At 40.7% G+C, this 23,105-nt stretch overlaps 1 protein-coding gene across 3 annotated transcripts in view; it reads left to right on the forward strand.

Moving 5' to 3' along the window:
* Positions 1–23,105, forward strand: part of Lrba (LPS responsive beige-like anchor protein) — a 495,461-nt gene that overhangs the window by 77,365 nt on the left and 394,991 nt on the right. For all 3 annotated transcript variants that reach the window (XM_060378522.1, XM_060378523.1, XM_060378524.1), the window contains 8 exons: positions 2,013–2,075; positions 3,063–3,160; positions 4,904–4,996; positions 6,001–6,109; positions 6,654–6,735; positions 8,481–8,604; positions 9,138–9,330; positions 21,236–22,261. In XM_060378522.1, coding sequence (XP_060234505.1) covers positions 2,013–2,075; positions 3,063–3,160; positions 4,904–4,996; positions 6,001–6,109; positions 6,654–6,735; positions 8,481–8,604; positions 9,138–9,330; positions 21,236–22,261 — 1,788 coding nt within the window. The remainder of the gene's footprint in view (positions 1–2,012; positions 2,076–3,062; positions 3,161–4,903; positions 4,997–6,000; positions 6,110–6,653; positions 6,736–8,480; positions 8,605–9,137; positions 9,331–21,235; positions 22,262–23,105) is intronic.

The raw sequence follows: 23,105 nt of genomic DNA on the forward strand, positions 1-23,105 counted from the left end.
TGACAACTTCACAGAAAATAGGTCTCCGCTTGTTTATTTTTTTACAGTAAAAAAAAGACAGAACTTTGTTGAGAGATTTTTTTTCATACTGTTTCATTCTTGTTTCTCTTGGATATACATAAGTTACGTCAGAATTTGAGTTTGGCAGTTTTAATACATGTTATATAAATTTCCATGAGATTTTAAGGGCATTTGTCCTTTCATTTGGCAAACGTTTAGAACCCTCGTTTAACACTGGGTTCTGCTCTGGCCTGTGTGAGCAGCAGCCAATCAGGATCCTAAACAAAGGATTCGTTTTCAGGGGTCCTTGACTGTGTATCAGAGTTTAAGAAACAAATTTTGTGTACGTGTGCCACAGCCTTTATCTGCCTTTAGAAAGCATCACATTTTATGCCTTTATTATAAATAAAATAAAATGTAATAATTTTAAAAAGAACATTTTGCACATCCTTGCCATCATGTGGTTGTCACAGGACACTGAAATCTTACTCAGAGGGGAAATAGAATAGACAGAGGCAGTGGTTGCAGAGTGGGAACAAGACAGAAGAAGGAGCTCAGGGAGAAATAAGGGTAGGCTCAGGCCTGGGGAGAGCAGGGGTGAGAGGCCAGAGGCGTGCAGAGAAAATAGAAACGGTGGGCGGGGCATCTCTGTGACCAGCTGCAGACCTAAGTCAGAACAGGCCTCTGGGAGGACACGAGGGGGACTCTGGCAGAGACTCCTAGTAGCAGGGGCCATGGAGACTGGAGAGGACACCCTTTATCTAGACAAGACTCCTAGTGGACTGAGGAGATCATCAACCCACCCACAAAGGCCTCAATCCGAAACGTACCCTGCCTACAACATCTGCGGGGACAGAGCCAGAACAGATAGAGCAGAGGTGGAGGGAGTGTCCAACCAATGCTGGCCCAACCTTAGGCCCCACCCCGTGGGAGAGAGCCAACCCCGTCACTGTTAATGCTACTCTCACAAGCTTGCAGACAGGAGCCTGTCAGAGAGGTCCTGAGGGGCTCTACCCAGCCACAGTTCAAAACAGATAGTGAGACTCACAGCCAAACACTGGGCAAAGCACAGGGAGTCTGCTGGAAAGGGGCGGGGGTGGACCTAGAGGTGACAGAAGCTCCACAAGAACACCATCAGAGCCAGTTGGCCGGGGCCTGAGGGGCCTATGGAGTCTGAAGCGCCAACCAAGGAAAACGCATGTCTGGACCTAGGGCCTCTACTTATAAGTATCCAGTGGGCAGCTCAGGCTTCATGTGTGCTACTGGTTAGGGAAGTGGGGGTTCTCTCTGACATGGACTCTGTTGCCCGCTTTCAGAGCACTCCCCCTAATGGACTGCCCTACCAGGCCACAGGGGAGGCAGAGGAACTCAGACCTCATGTGAATAGATGAGTGTCTGGGTAGGGAGCTCCCCTCTTCAGAGGGGTAGGGGAGAGGTGATGTGGGAGGGAGGGTGGAGCTGGGAGGAGAGGAGGGAGGGGCCTGTGAGGGAGGAGTAAACTGAATTATTAATAACAAAAAATAAAAATAAATAAGACATGGAAAAATAGCATTTTGGTTTTATAAAATAGCAGTCTTTAGATTTTTTTTTTTTTTGGCCAGTATTTTATTGTTTTTTCTTTTTTAAGACAGAGTCTCATATAGCCCAGGCTGTCCTTGGACTCTTTGTGGAGTTTTAGCATGGTTTGCATTCCTGCTTCTGCTTCCACCTCCTAGGTGCTAAGGTTGCTGGCTTGTGCAGTATTTCTTCACCATTTTATCCTTTGTTCTTTTTGCCAAACCCTCTTATCTGTCACATTAGGTTTGGCAAGAGACCTGCCTGCCCCTTGATTTCTGTGTAGTATTCAGGCTGTATGTCTTTTGTGCTTTCTCAAAATTTAACTTTAAATTTAGATTTTTGTGTTAGTTTTAGATTTATAGCAGCTGGCAAACTCAACTAATCCATTTATGGTTTCTGATTTTAAAAATGAGTTTTATGTGTCATGCTAAGACATGTGTGTTATATTTCTGAAGGACTCTGGAGTAAAGGAAGATGAGCTACAGGCTATTCTTAATTACTTGCTGACTATGCATGAGGTAATACTTGATTTTCTGATTTGGGGATTTTTTTTTTTTTAAAGCTGCATTAGGGATGTTTTGTTAAAAGTAAAAACATCAAGGAGATTTTTACTAATTACATCACTGTCATGAGAGTAAGTCTATGTAGTGCTAATGAATTCTCACTTCAGTGGTTTTATTGCCACAGTAGGCTCTGTGAAGCATCATGAAAGAAGTTGCTAAAGTTGGGCTTTATTTAGTGAAGAAAGTACACTAAAGCACTTAGTTAGGCAGTAGTGTAACAGAAAAGTAGACTCTAAAATAGCTGAAAATGATTAGATTTGAGAGCCGTAACACATTCCTCCACTGAGTTTTGCTTGCTTAGATACTTTGTTTAAATAAGTCACATTTGTGATATAGTTAAAATTTTTTAGTTGAAAATTAAATGGGTTCAGCTTTTAATTAAACCATCCATCCATCCATCCATCCATCCATCCATCCATCCATCCATTTGATGTGTGTATATGTTTTGCTGCAACGTATGATTCCTTTGTGTTCTGGTGTGTCCTGTGAAGGCCAGAAGAGGGCATTAGATCCCTGGGCACTGGCTGTGAGCTGACCTGTGGCGGCAACAACAAGCAGCTCATTAAATCAGATGCACAGCTGCCCTGTGTCTGTAGAGTATGCTGCTGTGATAGGAGGCCACAGAAGAGCCCTTTCAGCTCTCTGAGCAAGAAAGTGCTGGCTGTTTTATGGTATTTATACGTTGTTTTGTTTTCACTGATTAATGTATTTACAACTCGGTAGGATGATACATACTTTGAACTGTATACTTAAGATGGAGGTGTAAGTAAACATTTTACTCACAATTAAAATATTAAAGAACACCATTTGCTCAAAACTGGTAAATTGTAGATTTGCCTATTTACTGATTCAGAGTCGGAATTTATGTTGTTTTCTGAGTGTTCACTATTCAAAGAGTGGACTTTTCTTCATTGCATTCTTCGTTTCCTAAAATCACTCTAGGATGACAATCTGATGGATGTCCTACAGCTGCTTGTTGCACTGATGGCGGAGCACCCTAACTCCATGATTCCCGCTTTTGACCAGAGGAACGGGTTACGGTAGGAGTCAGCACACGGAGAATCCTAGTTAGAGTTAAAGCATTGCTGTGGAAGCACTGGCTTCTGAAATATCAGACATTATTTGATTCTAGGTTATAGAAAGTTTGTGGCAGAAAATAATTTAAGATTTTAAGCTCATTAAAATCAAGATTATTTTATGTTTTTTTGTGAATGACTCTTAAGTTCTCCTATTACTCTGCTTTTTTGCATATGTTGTTAAATGCAGCAATTTACCTCTGGAGATGCTGCCTTTTTTTTTTTTTTTTCTTACTCTTTAGACAAGAGAAGTTAGACTGTCTTAAATTCACTACGGTTCCTCTGCCCTTGTCTCTTGAGTGCTAGGATTGAAGCTGTGCAGGATCAGCTTGGCCTCATCTTAATTTTTAACTTGTCATAAAAATCAAGTTTTTGTCTTTGTAATAAGTATTTTGTAGAAAAGAATGCCATAATAGCCATCTGAATTTTACCTGATTCATCTATCAGGAGGCTGTAGTGTGCTTTGAAGATTAAATTAATGTTTTGGAGAATTTATTGTAAAATTCATCCCTTTAGTTGTGGTTTTAAGTCTATTTTATTTTTGGAATTATTTCATTTATTTAATTAAAATTTTTATTTTATAATTGCTGTTTTTTGCTTGTTTCATTACTTAAATATCTACTTGGCGTTTTCAAACTTGTATAAAATACGTTTAACCACTCTCATCTTGCATTCTTGTTAGACTCCCCTTCTCCCACATTCATGTCTTTCTGCTGTGTTTTCTAATGTGCCGGGCCATCCATGTGACCGTAGGTGTGGAAGTGTGCGTAGGTTTTGGTTGGTTTCACAAGTGGCTATACCCTAACGACAGTGACTGCCTGTCTCCCAGAACTTCTTAGCCAGTCATTTAGCAGGGAGAGCTGGGTCCCCACAGCTCCCCACTCATCATGGCTTGTTGGCAGGGTGTTTGGGAGCGTAAGCGAAGCTGCTGGGCGGGTTCCAGATGGCATTAACTGCCTCAGACTGAGGAGATGGCATTTATAGCCCTTCCCCTGTCTTCTAACTCTTACTTTTTTCTAGTGTCTTCTGGAACGTTCCTTGAATGTGTGGTGTTTATATTCTCAGCATCTTCAGCAGCCACGAGTCTCACATTCCCAGCCCCACTGCTCAGGGCCCTTGTCTTTGGGGGTAGCATAGGCATTTAAAGGCCGGGTGACACTGGGCCAGTTGGACCCTACAACAGCGTGTTCCCCACGGGGTTCTGACTTCCTACCCTTAGACCTCTAGTTAGCTGACAGTACATGCTTTGGCTTTCTCCTACAGAGCCCAAACTTCGTGGAGATCCTCCTCCCTCAGTCTCCCTCAGTCTCACCACACCTATTAATCACTTTTAAAACCGAAAATGAACTATTATGTCTTTGTGATGATCACACGTTACTGGTCCATTCCATTCCTTTGTTTTTCATGGTGATAATGATTACTCATAAATTTATCTCTGCGCTAGCTTTAAACAGTGATTAAGCGAGGTTTATATAGTAAGTTTAGCATATGTGCATATGCCTTGAGAAATCATTTGGGTATTTTGGAAATTTTGGTTAATTCTGATTTGTTTTCACAAAAAGGATCTATAGGCTGACATAAATGAGTTGTCCATGTCAGAAATCTATATTAAATTTACATATGTTTTATTTGGAATAAGTTTGTAATGATATTGAGCTTGAAAATTATATTTAGATTAGTTATTTTTCTTAATTTCTTTTTATTTAGTGTTATCTATAAACTTTTGGCATCAAAAAGTGAAGGAATCAGAGTACAAGCACTCAAGGCACTGGGCTATTTCTTAAAACATCTGGCCCCAAAGTGAGTATGATGAAATCTATAATCAACTGTTGGACCCTATTTATTTAAAGCTTTGGAGTAATGTTTCTGTTCTGTGGTTCCTTTAATTACTTTTTTTTTTGGTTGTTCTGCCTGTTTCTTAATTTTTATTCATAGGTTGCCTTATGAATTTAATGCCTTTATTGCACATTCTAAAGATACAACTGGACAGGAGTATTTAGGTTCTTACATGAAAATTACTTAAATTATTTGTGTATTGGGTTTTCATGACAGTGAGTGTGCATACACTGAAGGCTCCACGTGGTGAACTGAATCACCCTGCATCATCTGTGTCGTTTACCTTGATAGAGTGACCCTGGTCTGACAACCAGCATGTTTTTCTGTCTGGTGTCATGCTGCGGTTTATTACAGAACTGGATGTTTCGGAGGTAGTACAAACAGGTGGTGGTAATGTGCAGTCTTCTGACCCAGCTGCTGCCTGCACATAAGTTCATCACGTCACAGCCATGCTAGTATTTGCATAGCTGACTGTTTCCATGGCATAAAGGCAATACTGAGATGTGACAGACACCACATGGCCCACACGACCTTAAATATTTATTATATAGAAAAAGCTTGCTGACCCTAGGGTAAAATTAAAGTATGTGATTTCCAGTTTTAAAGTTTATGCCTGGAATGCTAATTTTAGTGTACATATTTCTAGTGTTCAGTTTCTTAAATCATGTGCATTTCTTTTTTTTCCTCTACATGGTGATTCTGAGGCATTTGTGTTCCTGAGATGCTTGTCATAGTAGGGCATAGGCCAGAGCTGGCAGATGGCAGCAACAGGTAACCGCGCTGAAGAATTCAGTGCAAGTTTTTGCTCTGCTGGATTGGAGCCCATCTTTTTATACTGTGGTTAGCACTGAAAAATGTTGTGAGAGTAACTGAGTTGAAATTTACAATCAGAAAAACAAAAGTGTTTCCTTTATCTAGTTGTGAACGCCCAAACTCTGTGTTTGGTGACTGCTTTCCCGTTCTTTTAGGAGAAAAGCTGAAGTCATGCTTGGGCATGGGTTGTTTTCCTTGCTGGCTGAGAGGCTAACACTTCAGACAAATCTAATCACCATGACCACGTATAATGTTCTGTTTGAGGTAAGGATGGAGCTTGAATTTGCTCAGGAATTATTGTGAAGGCGTCTGTAGAATTGTCAGTATTTAAATAAACAAAGTGAGATCATTTACTTCTCATGCACACTTTTCAATTATTTAAAGGTAACGTGGCTGCATTTCTGAGTTCATTATTTATGAATTACTAAGTAATCTAGTTATCTATATTTTGTGTTTGTTCTATTGTGTTGACTATTTGGTATTTCATTTTGTAATGAAATAAAAATAGCACTGCAGTGTTAAAGGTATTTAAGTGTCTAACAAACTTAGCATGGAAAATACAGGGTTATAGTATAAGTTTTATTTTCAAGATGGCATCTCAGGCTGCAGCTCCGGCTGTCCTGGAAGGTAGCGCTGTAGCCAAGGCCGGCTGTAGAGTGTTGGCCGTCCTCCCGCCTCAGTCTCCCTGGAGGAATGGGAGATTGAAGGTGTGGGTGTGCAGCCACAATAGCCTTAGTGCTCACTGAGCCTCGCCTAGGGTGCTGCTCTCCCAGCGCTGTGCTAACGGGCCTGTTGTTCACCTTTGCAGATTCTCATAGAGCAGATCTGTACTCAGGTGATACACAAACAGCATCCAGACCCCGACTCCACAGTGAAAATACAAAACCCGCGTATGTATTTTACCTGCTTTACTTCTGCTTTAAAGAGAAAGTCTCAATGAAAAACCAAAAGTTAGTTATTGAAAGAAGTAAAATATTTTCTCAAGGAATGAATCAAAGGTTTTATTTATGTTTTTATTGAATGTTATTGTTACCTGGCTTATATAATGGTTTAAAATTGTATTTGTATGATCTTGGCTTAGTTTTTTTTCCTGTTTTTTTTTTTTTTTTTTTTTTTTTTTTAGAAAAGTTTTATTATGTTATTCAGTGTTGTTAGGGAAAATTACATAAACAATGGGGGTCAGTTTTTATTTTAAAGTTTAAATTATTGCCTTTATAGAAATGCCAGATTTGATATAGGAACACAGTTTTATTTAACTTAGAATTCTTACGTACTGGGCATGTTCCTTTCTCATCTGATTTTTGAGATCATGTCATCAGAGTGACTAGTGAGAGGACTGTTAGGGTTTTAATTATGTTTCATATGGGAGGAAGTCTAGCCTCTAGTTAGTGACCTTTTGTATAGAGTGTGCTGCATAATATCATTTTTTAAAAAAACTTTTTTTATGAGACAAGGTTTCTCTGTATAGCCCTGGCTGTCCTAGACCAGGCTGGCTGGCTTCAAACTCAGAGATCCACCTGCCTCTGTCTCCCCCAGTGCTAGGATTAAAGTCGAGTGCCACCACCTGAACTATCAGATCAATTTTAAAAGCATGAAACTCGAAAGGTCAATTTCTTCTGCTTTCCAAGACATATGATGTGATTTATTACTCAGAGTAAAAAAGGAAGAATTGAAATATAAGAATTTTAGAGTATTTTATCAGCTTAGAACATACTGTTTTAACTTAGTAGCTGAGACTGGATAATTCAAAAGAATAGAATTTACTTTTTAAACATTTATATGCTCAGAAGTCCAAGGTAAAGGTCTGGTGAGGGTTGTTGCTCTGCCCACTAAGGAAGACAGAACTAGATGGAAAGCTGCCCTGGAGCCCTCCTGGGTGAGCCCTCAAGGCCAGTTCACTTTCTAAAGGCCCCACCCTTAGCTTTGTCACGTGGGTGCCACTTGCATTTTGGAGAGGATCCACAAACCATAGTGTGTGACCTTTTAATACTAAGCCTCTGGCTGCTGGAATGCAGGCAGTATAAAGTGGTTCAAGATGCAGGTCCTCCAGGGCCTGGAAGCCTGGCTCAGTGGTTAAGGGCATGGAGGGCCCAATTCGAAGACAGTTAATAGTGGCTACATTCTGCCGACGGGGGCACTGCTGAATGCCTTCACTTCCTTAGAGCTTTAAGAATGTGCTTCATAGGGGAAAAGCTGTGTGCATACTGGGAGTTTTCTTGCAGAGTGAGAATTTATTTTTTCTCCTTAAGATTTTGAATATAGTGGGAATTTTCATTTGTTTTTAAGACCAACTTTGCTCTTGGCAGGGACACGTTGTTTACTTAAACGTATTGCTTGAACTGTATAAAATGTGGCTGGGTGTAGCGCATGGTGGAGCACTTGCCTCATCACCTCAAGCCCATTTGTTGAGAGGGAGAGGCAGTCAGCACCATCATTGTCGTTGATGAGTTCTGTTAGCAAACATAAGTTCCTTTCTGTAAATTTATAGGTTCTTTAAAATAAGTTGTAAGTTTGCACATTTCCCCAATTGTTGAAAAATGTTTTAGTACACATAAAGCTATCTCAGGAAATGTTTAATCTAGCTCCAGGAATGTTTGTGTTGTTGGTTTTTACTTATTCATGAACTGTCTTACAGAGATACTAAAAGTAATTGCGACCCTACTTCGAAATTCTCCCCAGTGCCCAGAGAGCATGGAGGTTCGCCGCACCTTTCTCTCTGACATGATTAAGCTGTTTAATAACAGCAGGGAGAACAGGAGGTAAGTTGGAGTAGAAAGCTTGTTTACAGTGTTCATGCTTGCTTTTCGTGATCCAGTTTGTCTTAGGAAATTACTTTTGTAGGTGTGTGTAAGTAACACACAGAATTTTTCTTAGCATATTGTTAAAACTGTTTTGGAAGTACTGTAGATAACTATGGTTTGGGTCTACCTCCCTACCCTACCTTGAGGCAGGGTTTCTCTGGGTAGCCCTGTCTGCCTTGGAACTCACTTTGCAGACCAGGCTGGCCTCCCAACTCAGAGATCCACCTGCTTCTGCCTCTTGAGTGCTGGGATTAAAAGTATGCGCTACCATGCCTGGTCGGGTTTGTTCTCTCCTTCCTTCCTTCCTTCCTTCCTTCCTTCCTTCCTTCCTTCCTTCCCTCCTCCCTTCCCCCCTACCCCGCCCCCTTTCTCCCTTTATTTATTTATTTATTTATTTATTTATTTATTTATTTATTTATAGCCCTGTGCTCTAGGAGCCTCTGGTGACCCCCTTGGTAACTCAGCACTTGTGTCTGTCTGTGTGACTTTAGGAGCCTGCTGCAGTGCTCTGTGTGGCAAGAGTGGATGCTTTCTCTCTGCTATTTTAGCCCCGAGACTCCAGACGAGCAAAAGGTAACAGAGATGGTGTACGCCGTATTCAGGATCCTGCTGTACCACGCCGTCAGATATGAGTGGGGCGGCTGGAGGGTGTGGGTTGACACCTTATCCATCGCACATTCAAAGGCAAGTGCTTTATGAAAGTATTTGTTGTTTGAAGTACCTATAATTTGGAATTTTACTCAAGTAAAATATTAATATGCTTAAAATGAAGGAAAAAACACGTTATATTCTTGAAATATGGTGAAGTTGAAAGCAAATAAGGCCTTAATAAAAATATTTTTAACTTCTTTAGGTCTGAAATAATTATTTCCAAGTGTCAGCATCATGTGTGTTTAAACTAAGTAAAATCGAACACCATGTCATAAAATACAGAAATTTATATTTTTGTTTGTGCACCACTCAGCTATTTTCTCTGACTTTTTACTCTAGGGAAGTTTTGAACACAAGGTGGCGCCCCATCTTCAAAGATGGGAGTTGTGGTTTTTTGTTTTGTTTTTCTCTTGTAAATATTATAAAGTTGAGTGATAAGGAGTGTTCTGGCTTATGTTTGCACTTGGCTAAGGTCAGAGTCAGGTAAAACATTTGTTTCAAAGAATATACTCACCTCTTTTTCTGTCTTTAACACAGCATTTGATGTAACCCAGGGTGGCAGGAGTGATCTGGAAGTTTCCATCTCCCTGCCTCTACCTCCTAAGTGCCAAGAGGGAAGCCATGTCACCTCTCCCAACCTGCACTTTGCTGCTTAGGTTTAAAAAATTCTAATCGAATATTCTAGACATTGAAGGACAAAGGGCAGTGTGCCAAATACTTAGCATTTATGAAATTAAATGCCCCTTCTCAAAATGTTTTGTTTGTATTCTTCAGTCTGTCTCCTGCCCTTCCTTTCCACTGAAGTGATTTGATGTTATTACTTGCGTCTCTTCTCTATGCTTTTACCAAAGTGTATGCTTTATATGGTCTTTCAGTTCTTGTTTGCTCAGTCCTCGGTCTTGACTGGTGCCGTGAATGTGCTGGGCAAGGTGTCTGTCCTTAGCTCTTCGCAATAGTGCGGTTCTTTTTTATGTTTAACTTAGGGTTAATGCTAGTATGGGTTTTTGTAATGACATAGTAAACAGATTATTTGTACGCTGTTGTTTGGTTGCATTCATATTTACTCCTGTAGTTGTGTTCGCTTTCTCAGTTATGCTGTCTTCCACCCTTCGGCTTTATCCTTGTGTCAGTTGATGAGCAAGTTATGTGTATTTGAGTCTGTGTAAATTCTTAGAACTGTCATATGCAGGACTGTGTAAGAAAACGCAATCCCCTGCACCTAGCGCATGCATTTCTATCTTACCAACATTTACCTTGTAAGTTCCCATTGCTTCCCGTCTCCCCATCACTTTGTGTGGAATTTCAGGTATTTGCCAAAGTTAAACTTTTAATTGAACTATCGCCAGAATCCAGATCTTTGTGTTCTTACTGTAGGGTTCTGTACGTCTTGAATCCTAGCCACCCTAACCGACATTCGGTGACCAGAGCCCATGTCAGGTGGCTTCCCTGCTTGGACCTCCAGCACCAGGGCTATCCGATATCTCTGACCTCTGTAGGCATCTGAATTCACATGCACACACACTCATACACATAATTAAAATAATAAAAAGTAAACCTTAAAAAAATCTAGAGTCTGGAGAGATGGCTCAGAGCTTAAGAGCACTGTCTGTTCTTTCAAAGGTCCTGAGTTCAATTCCCAGCAACCACATGGTGGCTCACAACCATCTATAATGAGATCTGATGCCCTCTTCTGGTTCTCAAGCACACACGCAGGCAGGATAATGTATAAGTAATAAATAATACATAAATATATCTTTAAAAAAAAAGAAAATATTGGGAAATAAAAATATGAAGTGCCTTTGTTCTGTGCACTAAATTTTTGATGCTGATCAGTTTAGTCCAAAGCACTGTTTAGCTAACCATGACCCAAGGACAAAATCCTGCCTGACGTATTGTTATAAGTGAAAAGTTTTGGAACGTATCACTCCCGTCCATATCATCATTAACATGTGGCTGTTTCGCACTACGAGGATAAATTTGGTATTCCTTACAAGTGCTTCATTATCCTCAGCGCCCTGGCCATCCAGATCGTGAGCCTGTCTAGTCACAGTGTCTCTTCCCTACTTTTTTTGTTTGTGCTGTGAGGACTAACTGGTTTGCCTCTGTTGTAGTGGGCTGCTTCAGTCTGAGTTGATTTCCTGTTAGTAGGTTTTCACCCTTTACAGAGAGATGACGAGAAAAATTGATCTGCATTTGAGCCTCATATACATTTGGATTAGATTTCAGAGCTATTTGGTAAGGTTGCAGGTTAGGAAAGTGCCAAAGAAGAAGCAGATTTTTTTTTTTTTCATGTTGTCTGAGTGTATATGAGTTTGCCTTAGATAGGCTAGTTAGAGAGATGTTGAAGGGTTGCCAGAAGACTTTGGGAGTCTCTGAGATCTTTTCAGGGTATGTGTGAAGTTCTCCTGTGCAGCTGTGTTACTCTGTGTGAACTCACAGCATGTCCGTTTTTTGTTCCTGTCCGTCTCAGTCCTGCCATCGTGGGTCTCCTCAGCTCATATGTGGCTGGAGAGAGCCTGGACACTTAGTACCTGCATGCGTGCCTGCTTGGCTTTCTGCCTCTCCCTCGTTTCTCTCAGGCAGTCCCACCTCCGGGCCTCTGTTTCTTTTCCCTCTAGCATCTCCCCTCAGGTTGCACCTTTGGCCTTCTGCTTTCTGTGGGCAACCAGTGCTCTTCACTCTGCTCCTCCCTTAGTGAGGTTGTGTCTCTTACGTCTCCACTCCTCTCTCCCAGCTCTCGTTTGGTTGGTTCTGTCTCTTCAGCATTCCCAGTCGTTCTGACCCAGGTCTGTTTGTGGTTATCTACTCTTTTCCTTCCATTATTTTTTCTTCTCTTTCCTTTATACTTCCTATATGTGTTAAATTTTTTGTTCCTTTTTGCTTCTTTTACTTGAATATTTTCTAGAAATTATGAAAGTTGAAAGAAGATTCCAAAACAGATATTTTCCTAGAAGGTTTTTTTTCTGATGGAAGATTTCATACATGCAGAAAGGGCTGGATACAAGGTTCAGGGTTGCACATACCACAGAAGAGACACACAGTGAAAGGAGTGGCAGCTTCCACTGGAGGCCGTGGAGCGGTCTGGGGCACAGGCGACTCTGAGCATAGTCTGAAGGAGTAAGTCAGATTCATATAGATAGACATTGGGTGACTTTCTGAGAGAAAGCAGAGGAAGCAAAGACAGAGCATCATTTAGGAAAGAGCAGTAGCGAGGTGTGCATGGAGTGTGTGACTTGTGTGAAGAGGGCGCTGTGTGTGGTGTGGCAGTGTGGGCCAGCACTAACCATGTGCGTCCCTGGAAGCCTCTTCTCTTGCATTTTATCAGCCGCTATTACCATTTCTTCACATTGTCCATGGCCTGTGCTTGATGCTGGATCAGTAGATTTGTTGTAGGAAGGGGAAGGAGGAGGTTCATTATCGTCTATTCACTGTGTTTGAGTAAGCACCTGCTTTATCAGGAAGGCACGGGGAATGCCGGTAGCTGATTGCCAGAGCACCTGTGCCGTGGCTGTGCCCAGTGTGCTGTTGGGTCACCTCTTCAGAGTAATTCAGGATGCATATTTTTTCACAGTTTTCTTTGTCCAGCCTCAAAATCTTATTCTTGTGGTGGGCAAATTCTGGAAGAGTTTATTAGCTCTAGGGATCAAATGTGGAGCCCTTTGCTTACAATGCAGGTTTCCTACTCCTAAGCTACCCCACAGGCTGCCGATCTGTGCTCTAAAATTAGCTCCTTGTTCTCTGTGCTGGTGTACGCCTGTAATCCCAGCTATTTGCAAAGATGGCAGAGGATAGGCTTTTGTTCAAGACCAGCCTGGGAACATGGAGACCCAATTCCACACACACACACACACACACACAGGCAGACAGATGGATGTACACACACGTGCACATATACATACTTGTACACATGTACATACATGTACACATATATAAAAAGCTCTTTTGCACAAAAGACGATTGAATACTCCTCGGTGTACACAGGAAACACTTGTTACTTTAATAGAATTCTTACCTGCCCACCTTTACATTAAGCTGATAATGTAGTATGATATGCTTCACTCCTTCAGTAGAGTGTGTGGAGATGTGGAGTGTCTAAAGAGACAAAATGACCTCAGGATGATCTCTTAGTAGATTTTAGTTATAAAAAAATCTGTTTACATTTTTTGTGAGTTTAAATTGGTGCAGAGAATGTTAAAGGGAGGAATAGAGTACTTGCAAGCAATAGTTTTTTTTTTTTTTTAAGACAGATTATATAGAATAAATACAGAGTGGTCAGAGAGAAGAGGCAGACATTGTTTAGTTTATATTTTTCTTTACCTCAGTGCCTTTTGATTTGAAACAGATCTTAAAACTACTTTGCAAAGAAAATCCTTCCTTTAAGAAGAGGCCTGTGCCTACTTTCTGATAAGAGCCAGTCTTGCCTTCTCTTTAAAGGAAATGCTGACTGAAGTAATTGTGCAGTGTTTTTGTTACTAAACTTTTAAATTGGAGTAAAACTAGATTTGCCACATTTTTGCCATGATGATATATTTTTAAAAAAGTGCTAAATGAAATTGTGAAAGGCAAAGAAAAGTTTGTTTCAAGTTGGCTCTTGTAATTTCAACTTTTAAGTTTAGTTTTCCACACATACATGTTCATTTTCTTTACGGGGATTGTCTCCATTGATTAAAAATTAAAAATATTTCTTCTGTATAAAATTTATACAAAATAACTTAATTAAATACTGCTTCATTCTTTCTTCTGGACTTTGAAATGATAACAGTTATTTTCAAAGGGACAGCTTGTGTTCTGATGCTGTTTAGATGAATGTCTAATAGAGTTGGGGATGGTGGGAGTTATTTAGCTAAGGATATGAACAATTTGTAGGTTGCTAAAAATGCTGGTGAAGTTCTTGTAGCCAAATTTTGTCTCTGTAGAAGTATCTATTCAAAAGCATCTTGAGTCCTTCCGTGCACGTGGTATTATAATTGTAGTTCGGTGTGTAATGACATGATGCCGCTCACCCGGTGCTTCCTGCAGTCCTTCTCAGCTGCGGCATCACATTTATATTTAGCTCTTGACGAGGGGCCAGCGTGTAAACAACTAAGCTGCAGAATCGCAGGCCTTTGCTTTTGCAGTTGCATCAGGATATATGCAGCTGCTAGAAAAAGCCAAAGAAACTCAATTGCAATTTTATTGTTCAGTTTGATAGATTTCCTGCCACCTCTGTAGCAGGGAAGCTGTTTGTCATTGTGTGCTGTCCCCAACAGAGGAACTAGGCTTTAGAAGCAGTAATAGGCTTCTAGCAGCTGCACGGGGCTGCTCCTGCAGACTGAGGGGTTCGGTGTGTGCCCAGCAATCTGTGTAATTTTACTGTTGTCTGTGTTTTCATCTTTAAAAAGTTTCCTCCTTTAGAAAAGGGTGAAATCTAATAATGTTTTCATTTGGTATGCTGAAATGCTTCTACTCTTTAATTACACTTTAAATTAAATTATTCCAGATTATTGTGAGAATGACCCAAAACCTTTTCTCTTAAATAAATAGAGCTTCATTTGACAAGACAGTGTAATTTCTTTAGATCTGTGTTGCCAAAAGAAAAAATAACGAGCAAGTAAAGTTAATTACATTTGAATGGAAAATGTAGTGTGATTTAGATTGTGCTCAACTGATGACTCCGAGTAAAAAATACTTAAAGATCTCAAATTATTAGAGTATTTTCCTCTTAACAGTCTGAGTTGCTTAACTGTCTACGACTTGAGGAGTCAGGGATGAGGTGAAGGGCCACTGAGAAGGCTTGGTGGGTGGGGTGTACTCCGCCTGGCCTAGAGCCGATCGTCACACGTGCGGTGAGCACGCGCACTCGTGCGCTCGTGCACACTTGAAATGTAATCAAAATAAATGTCATTGGCCACGAATGTTGCATTTCACAGATTATTTTATTTTAGGCTTGATGGGTGAAGTATTCTTATCTGTAAACTTTTAATAAAATTAGTTTTGTTGCCTTTTAAAATTTAAAAATTACAGGAAAATTAGAATCTACTCTAAATGTATGTACATAAACCCCAAGCCACACAATATCCAAATCTGTATATGACTTAATATTAGTATTTCAGTAAGACCTTCAGGCTGATCTCTGTGTGCAAATGTGCACAAACATGTACTTGTTTTCGTAGAAAAATGTGGTTCTGTTTCTGATTTTCACGGTCTGCTTCCACCCACCATGATGGTAATTGCACTTTAGTGCCGTCTGTTATTTGGTGACTGTCGTGCGTGGCATCGAGCGTGCACTGGACACTGCCGTCCTGGGAGCGCGTGCTTGTGTCAGGGAACACCTCTACTTTCCTCTTTTCTGCTGGTCTCCCCTAAGCTGCTGTTGATGTGTATTTCAGCGTGTCATGTAGCGCTCCGCATTCTTGTCCCCCAGTGGCCTGACCACAGGTGTGCACAGTCTTCATCTCTTTTCATAGGATTTGTTTCTGCACAATTCCAGAAAGCGTTCTCTACTTTAGAATGTTTCGTCATGCATTTTGAAATGTTTTAGTACTTACACCAAACTTCTCTCTAAAGTTTTTGGTGATTTATATTCCAGGTTTGCGTGTAAGCCTGTGTTTAGGTTTTCCAAGAAAATAGAACTGATCAGATGACAACAGGCATGCCCAGGGTGCTGTGGTCACTCTTGTGCCTCTCTTGGCCCCTTTCCTTGTGTTCGCTTGCATTATCCAACTTTGATGTGGTAATTTTTGTTTTATTTTATATTTTATTTTGTTATGTTTTGTTGTTATCTCTTAGAAGCCTGTTCTTTTCTAATGAGAGACACATCCAGAAGGGAAGGGAGAAAGAGCTGAGGGAGGTCAAACTGTAATCAAGGTAGATTATATGAAAAATAATCTTATTTATTCTTTTAGTTTTTTTAGAGACAGGGTTTTCCTGTGTAGCCTGGCTGTCCTGGAACTCCCACTGTAGACCAGGCTGGCCTCGAACTCACAGAGATCCGCCTGCCTCTGCTTCCCTGAATGCTGGGATTACAGGTGTGCACCACCACAGCCCAGCAAAGATCTTATTTTTGTAAAAGGGGAATGAAGAAAATAAAATTGATGGTGATTACCTTTTATTGTGGTAGAAAAGAGCATCAGCTCATTTATTCTGTGCTGCAGCTGTCGCCCGAGGGCGGAGGGGTCTGTGAGCACCAGGCGAGCCCTCACTCTCGGAGCTGCGTCCCTCGCCTGTATGTCTTTAGTGACGGGGTTTTCCTGTGTAGTGTAGGTGACTTCTTTCTTTTAATTGAAGGTAACTTTTCCTGTACAATATACTATGGTCACGGTTTCCTGTCTCTCACATCCTCCCAGATCATCTCCACTTGCCACAAGCCCAACTCCACACCTTCCTTTTCTCTCTCTAGAGGACAAACAGGTAAATAAAAACAATGAAACTAGACCAAATAAAACAAACAAAGCAAGACGAAGGAAAAGCATGAGAAACATAGGCCCCCCCCCATAGATCACATCATCAGAAACCTAATACACAAAGACCTATAAGGTAAAAAAGGGCCAAACAAAATATTATGAGACAAAATGCCTTCAGCACGGTCATCTGCTACTGGGTGTGGAGCCCACCCCACCGTGCTCTGTGTTCTCAGTAAGTCCCCGCTGACGAAGCGGCTCTTCCTTGGGAGGGTTTGTCAGTGGGAGCTTGCCTCTGAGGTGGAGATACCGGCTCGCGCCCACTTGTCCTGAGCACTGGGAGCCAGGCAGAGCCTTGCGGGCTTTGTGCATGCTGCCAACATTCCTGTGAGTTCACTGGTGTGTCAGCACTGCTGTGCCTCCAGCGCGCAGAGCGCCATTGTGGATCGCTGGCTGTGGAGCTGGGTTGGTGGCTACCTTTCTCCTCCATGCACAGTACGTTCCGGCACCTTCAGCACTGGGCACGAAGGCTGAAGGCTGTAGGTAGGCACCCGTTTGCTTCCCTACACTCCTCGAGTGCTTTGTGCTCAGTAGGGCCTACTGTCAGTTTGTGAAGAGCAACGGGTAGCCTTGGCAGTAGCCTGAGCTGTTTGGAGTTTCATGGGTCTTCTCTGCCAACTACCCAGTTAGCTGTAACTCCCTCCCAGCACTGGAGAGTTCATTTGTGACAGGGAAGCCTGGTTGGGGCTTTGACTCTCCTACACTTAGCTTAGGAGCAACTGTATTATCTTGGTCATATAGATAAAATTAGGCACATCATGACAAAACAGTGCAGTGGGCAGACTATGACAGCGCAAGTCCCTAACCCCAGCACTGGTGAGGTGAATGGAGTTCACAGTGTAAGCCCATGAGGCCCCTCCCCTCACAGACCTTCAAGGCCCCCATGAGAGCTTTCCTTCATGTATGTGTTTTAAGTGTCTGCTGTTGGTTTCCGTACACCCTTCAGATGGTAAGGCAGGCTTTGTGTAAGCGATACAACTCGGAGGGGAAAGGTCACCTAGCAGTCAGTCAGGAGCCAAGAGATTGACTGGGAGGGGCTGCCTCAGCTTGGGTGAGAAGCATCAGAGAACTGAGTGGAGTAATACCCTTTTCCTGGGGGCGGCGCTCCCCAAGGTGGGGGCTTGCAAGGTGGAGATGGGTTTTCCAGTCTGGAGCCAGAGCGGTTCCTCTGTAGGATGGGGACCTTGAAGGTCTGTCAGGGGCGGGGCCTCTCAGGCTTACACTGTGAGCTCCTTTCACCTCCCTCCATCTCAGCAGTGCTGTCACTCTGCCCACCACATTGTTTGGTCATGATTTGCCTTAACTTTATCTAGACGACCAAGATAATAGAGTGGGAGACCAAAAACAGTAGTGTTCACAGCCATCAGAATGTTAGCTTTTGCTTAAGAACTTAAAAGAAAGATATATTCAGAATCGTCCGTGAAAATGAGCTTAATGCAGTGTATTGTAAAGGGTATTGTTGACTGGTGAATAATTACTACTTAGGAATTCTGGTACTTTATGGAAATTTCTCTTTTACCTCTAAGTTAGTAAATTTCAGTGCCAAATAAGTTGCAAGCAATGGCAAAAAAACAAACAAACAAACAAACAAAACAAAAAACAAAAAAAAAACCAAACAAAAAACAGTTGTACTTAGTTCCGCATAAGTTTGAATTTTAAATAAATTCTAGAAGGTTGCCATGTTTTAGCGTATTTAATACAAATAGTAGTGATATTAGAGTTTCTCTTTAGATTATATACTCATGTCATATTGCTAAGAAAATGTTGCTTAAAACATTTTATGAAAGGAGAAAGTTTATTTGGTATTTATTATGAGTGTTTACTAATAATTATGGTGAGCTTCAAAGTAAGAACTTTAGATTTGTGAGAAAACTCCTATAGGGGAGAAAGGTTTTTCCTTCACATCCATTTAACTTGTTGGCCAGGCTATTGACAATTAGACTGACAAAAGGTAAACATGGCAAACACTTATCAGTTTATTTAAAACAAATTTAAACCCTTCATAAGGATATGAATAATCAGGGAAACCATGATATTTGCTGCTGTGATGTTATGTTAGACAAAGAGGGGGACATCGTGGAAAGATAGGATGTGATACAGAGGCATGAGCTGCAAGTAGCAAGTGTCAGAAGTCTGTTCCTCCCCGGATCTGCTCTCTGTGGAAGTAAAGCTGTTCTTTTCCTCCCATTGCAGGAAGGGGCCCCCTGGGGGTGTGTCTTGTGTTCTTAGGGCGGGGAGGCTAAATTCAGAGGCTTTCATAAAGCGCTGGTTCCTGAAAGTGCACTCCACAAGCAGCCACACACATCCATTTATTAAAAACAAACAAACAAACAAACAAAACCACAGCTCTTCTGTAACCGAAGTCAAAAGGCCTAAAACTAAAAGTAGTATTCCTAGTTAGAAATTGATAGGAAAAGACTACAGTATAACTGTGTCCAAGGGATAGGTCCTGATACCTCACAGAAAAGATATAAAAATTACTTTAGATTTGTAAAAAGATTCTGCACCCATTTATTATAAGAAGACTTTAATATTATTTTGAGCTAATGTACCAAGAGTAGTTAGGTGAAAATATGAGGAATTTTGGTTATATTTTGTATATTTGAATAAAAAGGCAGCAGACTAAGAATGTATACCTGTGCGTATGTGCAAACAATACTTTGGAATGATATATGAAAAATTAATAGCTGATTAATTGCTTGATTATTGGTGGGATTTTTGCATTTTAGGTTGAGAGTGGTAGAAAGATATTTTTATCCTATATGCTTTTTTTTTGAGCCATGTGAATTTATCTGTTTCAAAATCACTTTGGTTCCTTGTATGAATGAATTAATGTGCAGAGCTTATGGCATGTATCACTTGGTTTTCTTATGGGATACTTTTCCTTTCCTGTTGCGATTGTAATGTTATTTTCATGATACAGTCATTTCAGCAGTCTCCCTGAGATAGCATAGGCCTTATATTTCTCATCTTCACAGGGAACTCTACTAGTAGAGAAGTTAGTTTTGAAAATAGATTTGAATAAGTGCTTGTATAAGAAACCCAGTAAGTACGGTTAGATTTCCTGTCTGCTGCCGTGTGTGGCGGTGAATGCTGCTGTGTGTCGACAGGGTCTTCTCTGCGGCAGGAGTCTTCTGAGTGGTGTGTCCATACTTCATGGGAATGATTGAGTTGTCTTGAAAACGTGTCTCGTTTATTTGTTGTGGAAAGCATTGTTAACCTAAGAATTAGAGACCAAGATGTTATATTCAGCAAGTATTGAATAAAATAACATACCAAAAGAGATGCATTTATTTAAAACAGAACCATTTGCTAAACATGCCTGTCAATTTTTAAACAGTCTAAATTTTTGAGTTAAACATTCTTAATATATGAAATTAAAAGATAATGTTAGTGTCTTGGTTAATTTCTCCTTTATTTACTGGTTAGTAAATTTGAGTGCCCAATCAGTTGCAAGCGATGACAAAAAATGTTGTAGTTAATAGCACATAAGTATCTTTAACAGGGAGTTTATAGAAGTGCTTTCCAAACATTACAGATAGCTATAGATTAGCAATCAAATGATTGTGAAGATTAATGACTAGTCTTTTAGCTGGGTAATTTAGAACAATATCTGGTAATTAATTGTGAACTATCAGTTTTAAGTCACAAATACCTTTTGAAAAACAGCATAAAAACAGATAACAAGAGGGATGGTTGTTTCATTACCACTTAGCTTTTAGACTGTTGAAATAAAGTGAGACGATATTAGTAAAGCAGGCAAATGTAGAATTTTGCAAGCACTTCTGCTCCTGAAAGTCTGTGCTATCCAGCGTGTGGGGCTTCTTTCGTTTAACAACCCAGTCTGCAGCTGAGCCTGATAGGAGGAGTACGTTTGTGCATACTAGGGCCCAGACTCTTCTGCCCTGATAGTCCTTCTTACAGAGGCTCCAGCTTTTGTATTGCACAGAAGGAAAGGACACCATTTAGAACTAGTTCAGACTTTGAAAGTAATGGTTGACATTTGGGCGAAGGCTCTGCCTTTTTCTCTGTTACAAAAATAACTTGTATCCATTAGCTAAATGTAATGTAAGCTTTTGTAGTTTATAGTTATATTTAGAGCTTCCATAACATCAAGAATAACTGATTTATTTAAAAACTTTCTTCCTAGGACAAATGATAGAGAAATGGGTTTTCTTGGTATTAAGGCTGTGCATTATCTGCTGTGTAATGCTGTTTGCAGTGGTGCATACTTAGATCCTGGTACAATATATGGAGGCTAGAGGAATAATGGATTCTTTTCTCACATATATTTATGTGTAAACTAACTAATTATGTACTTGTTACTTCATGCCACCTATTCCCACAAAAATTATTTTTGTAAAATGAATTATAAGAAATAAAAGTTTTATTATTAGCTATACATTTAAGAAATTATTGAGGGAATTTTAATTTTAATGTTCTGTAAATGGTGCTCATTAAAAATATATCTCTTAACTGATTATATGTATTTCTTACAGGTTACTTTTGAAATGCACAAAGAAAACCTTGCCAATATATTTAGGGAAGAGCAGGGGAAAGGTGATGAAGAATTAGGGCCATCTTCTTCACGTCTGGATCCAGAAGTCCCAGATGTTGGTGCTTCCGTGGGCACCCAGCACTCAGATCCAAAGGACTCTCCCGTCTCGCTTCATTTCACTAGAAATGGTGACGAGAACTTCAGTATTGGGAAGGCAAGTTCAGTTGATTCTACATCCAGCCCTGAGCTGCAGGCGCCAGAGACGTCTCCTGACGAAAAGAAAGCAGAGCAAGAAAGTCGAGAACTCCTGGGCCAAACCACTTCGGGAGAAGTGACAAGTGAGACGAAGGACACCCGTGACTCAGAAGCATCTTCTGATGCAGGAGAACCTGGGACCCTTGCCTCTAGGTCTTTTGAACTACCTGGCAAAGATACAATGGCCATCAGTGGAATCAGTGCTGTCATAAGTTCTCCCTCAGAGCAAGATGCTGCAGAGGTGCCAGAGTTGCTGGAGAAATCCGGAGTAGAGGAAGAAGAAGAAGATGATTATGTGGACCTGAAGGTGGAAGGTAGCCCTACTGAGGAAGCCAGTCTGCCCACAGAGCCCCAAGGCAGCAGTTTGTCTGCAGCCACAGGAGAGCCATTCATGCGTGGCAATGACTGCAGGGCTCAGAAGGAAGCACCTGAAACTGAAAATGATCCCGAAACTGGAGATTGTCAAGAGGCTAGGTTTCCAAGTATGGCCGCAGCAGGGTCTTTACCTACCTCACCAGAAGCTCCTGTTACCCAGACAAGTGTACAAGCAGACATTGATGAGACATTGGATGGAGGAATGAAAGCAACTAACCTTGCTGGAGAAACTGAGTTGGGTAGTGATTGTGCTGACAATGTCTGTGAGGCCCCTGCTAGTTCTGAGCAAAAGATTGCCAAGCTGGATGTTTCCAGTGTTGCTTCAGATACTGAGCGGTTTGAATTGAAGGCCAGTACGAGCACGCAAGCGCCACAGCCTCAGCGACACGGGCTTGAGGTAATTAGAGATACTGCCTTTGAAAGAATAAAGAAATAAAGGCATGCATGTTTTGCCCGCATGTTTGCCTGTGTAAATCATGCTTTCCTTTATTGTTTCTTTGGTGTGAATTTGCATTGAGTTAAAAACAGCAGTTGTAGATACTTGATCAGTTTAATATCATAATTACGTAAGTCTGTATGTAAATACTATATTTCAAATTGTTATGTAATATTAGTTAGTCTGAATTTATGAGCATTCATTCATTCATCTTTGTGGTGCTGAGTACTGAACGTAAGTTTTATGCACTCAGTGGTTATACTCTCAGCCCAGCGAGAGTTTAGTTATTATTTTATTATTTTAACAGAGCATCAGCAAACATTACCACTTTCAGCTTCAAAAGTGCTGTAAGTTTAGTTTATAAACTAGAAACTCTAGGAGATACTTGTTTTTTATTCTTCAACTAAATCAGTTCTCGCACATTCCCTTTCTGATTAAACCTGGGGGTGTGCATTCACCAATACCTAAGTTTGGTTTGAAATTTAAGGTTCTATTTGTATCATGAGAAGAGTCTGTGACTGAGAGGTACAACTTTCTTTTTTATCATATTTCACAGTGACATGTGGTACAAGTGTTTGGATGAATACTGCTGCTTTTTTTTCTTACCTGTCTCTCATTTCCTCCCTTCCTTTTGGTTCTTGTTGTTCTTCATTATGCTGACTTTTGTTAATTCTTATTATAACTAATGAAGAATAATCTAGTTGCTATCTGGGTCACAAATACTGTCATCTTTGCTAATATTCAAAATTAAAAACTGTGTTATTCCTTTGTGAAATGCTATGCAGCGGCAATGCCTGCAGTATCA

Source organism: Meriones unguiculatus, chromosome 2, assembly GCF_030254825.1.
Source record: "Meriones unguiculatus strain TT.TT164.6M chromosome 2, Bangor_MerUng_6.1, whole genome shotgun sequence".
In the NCBI taxonomy this organism is placed as follows: domain Eukaryota; kingdom Metazoa; phylum Chordata; class Mammalia; order Rodentia; family Muridae; genus Meriones; species Meriones unguiculatus.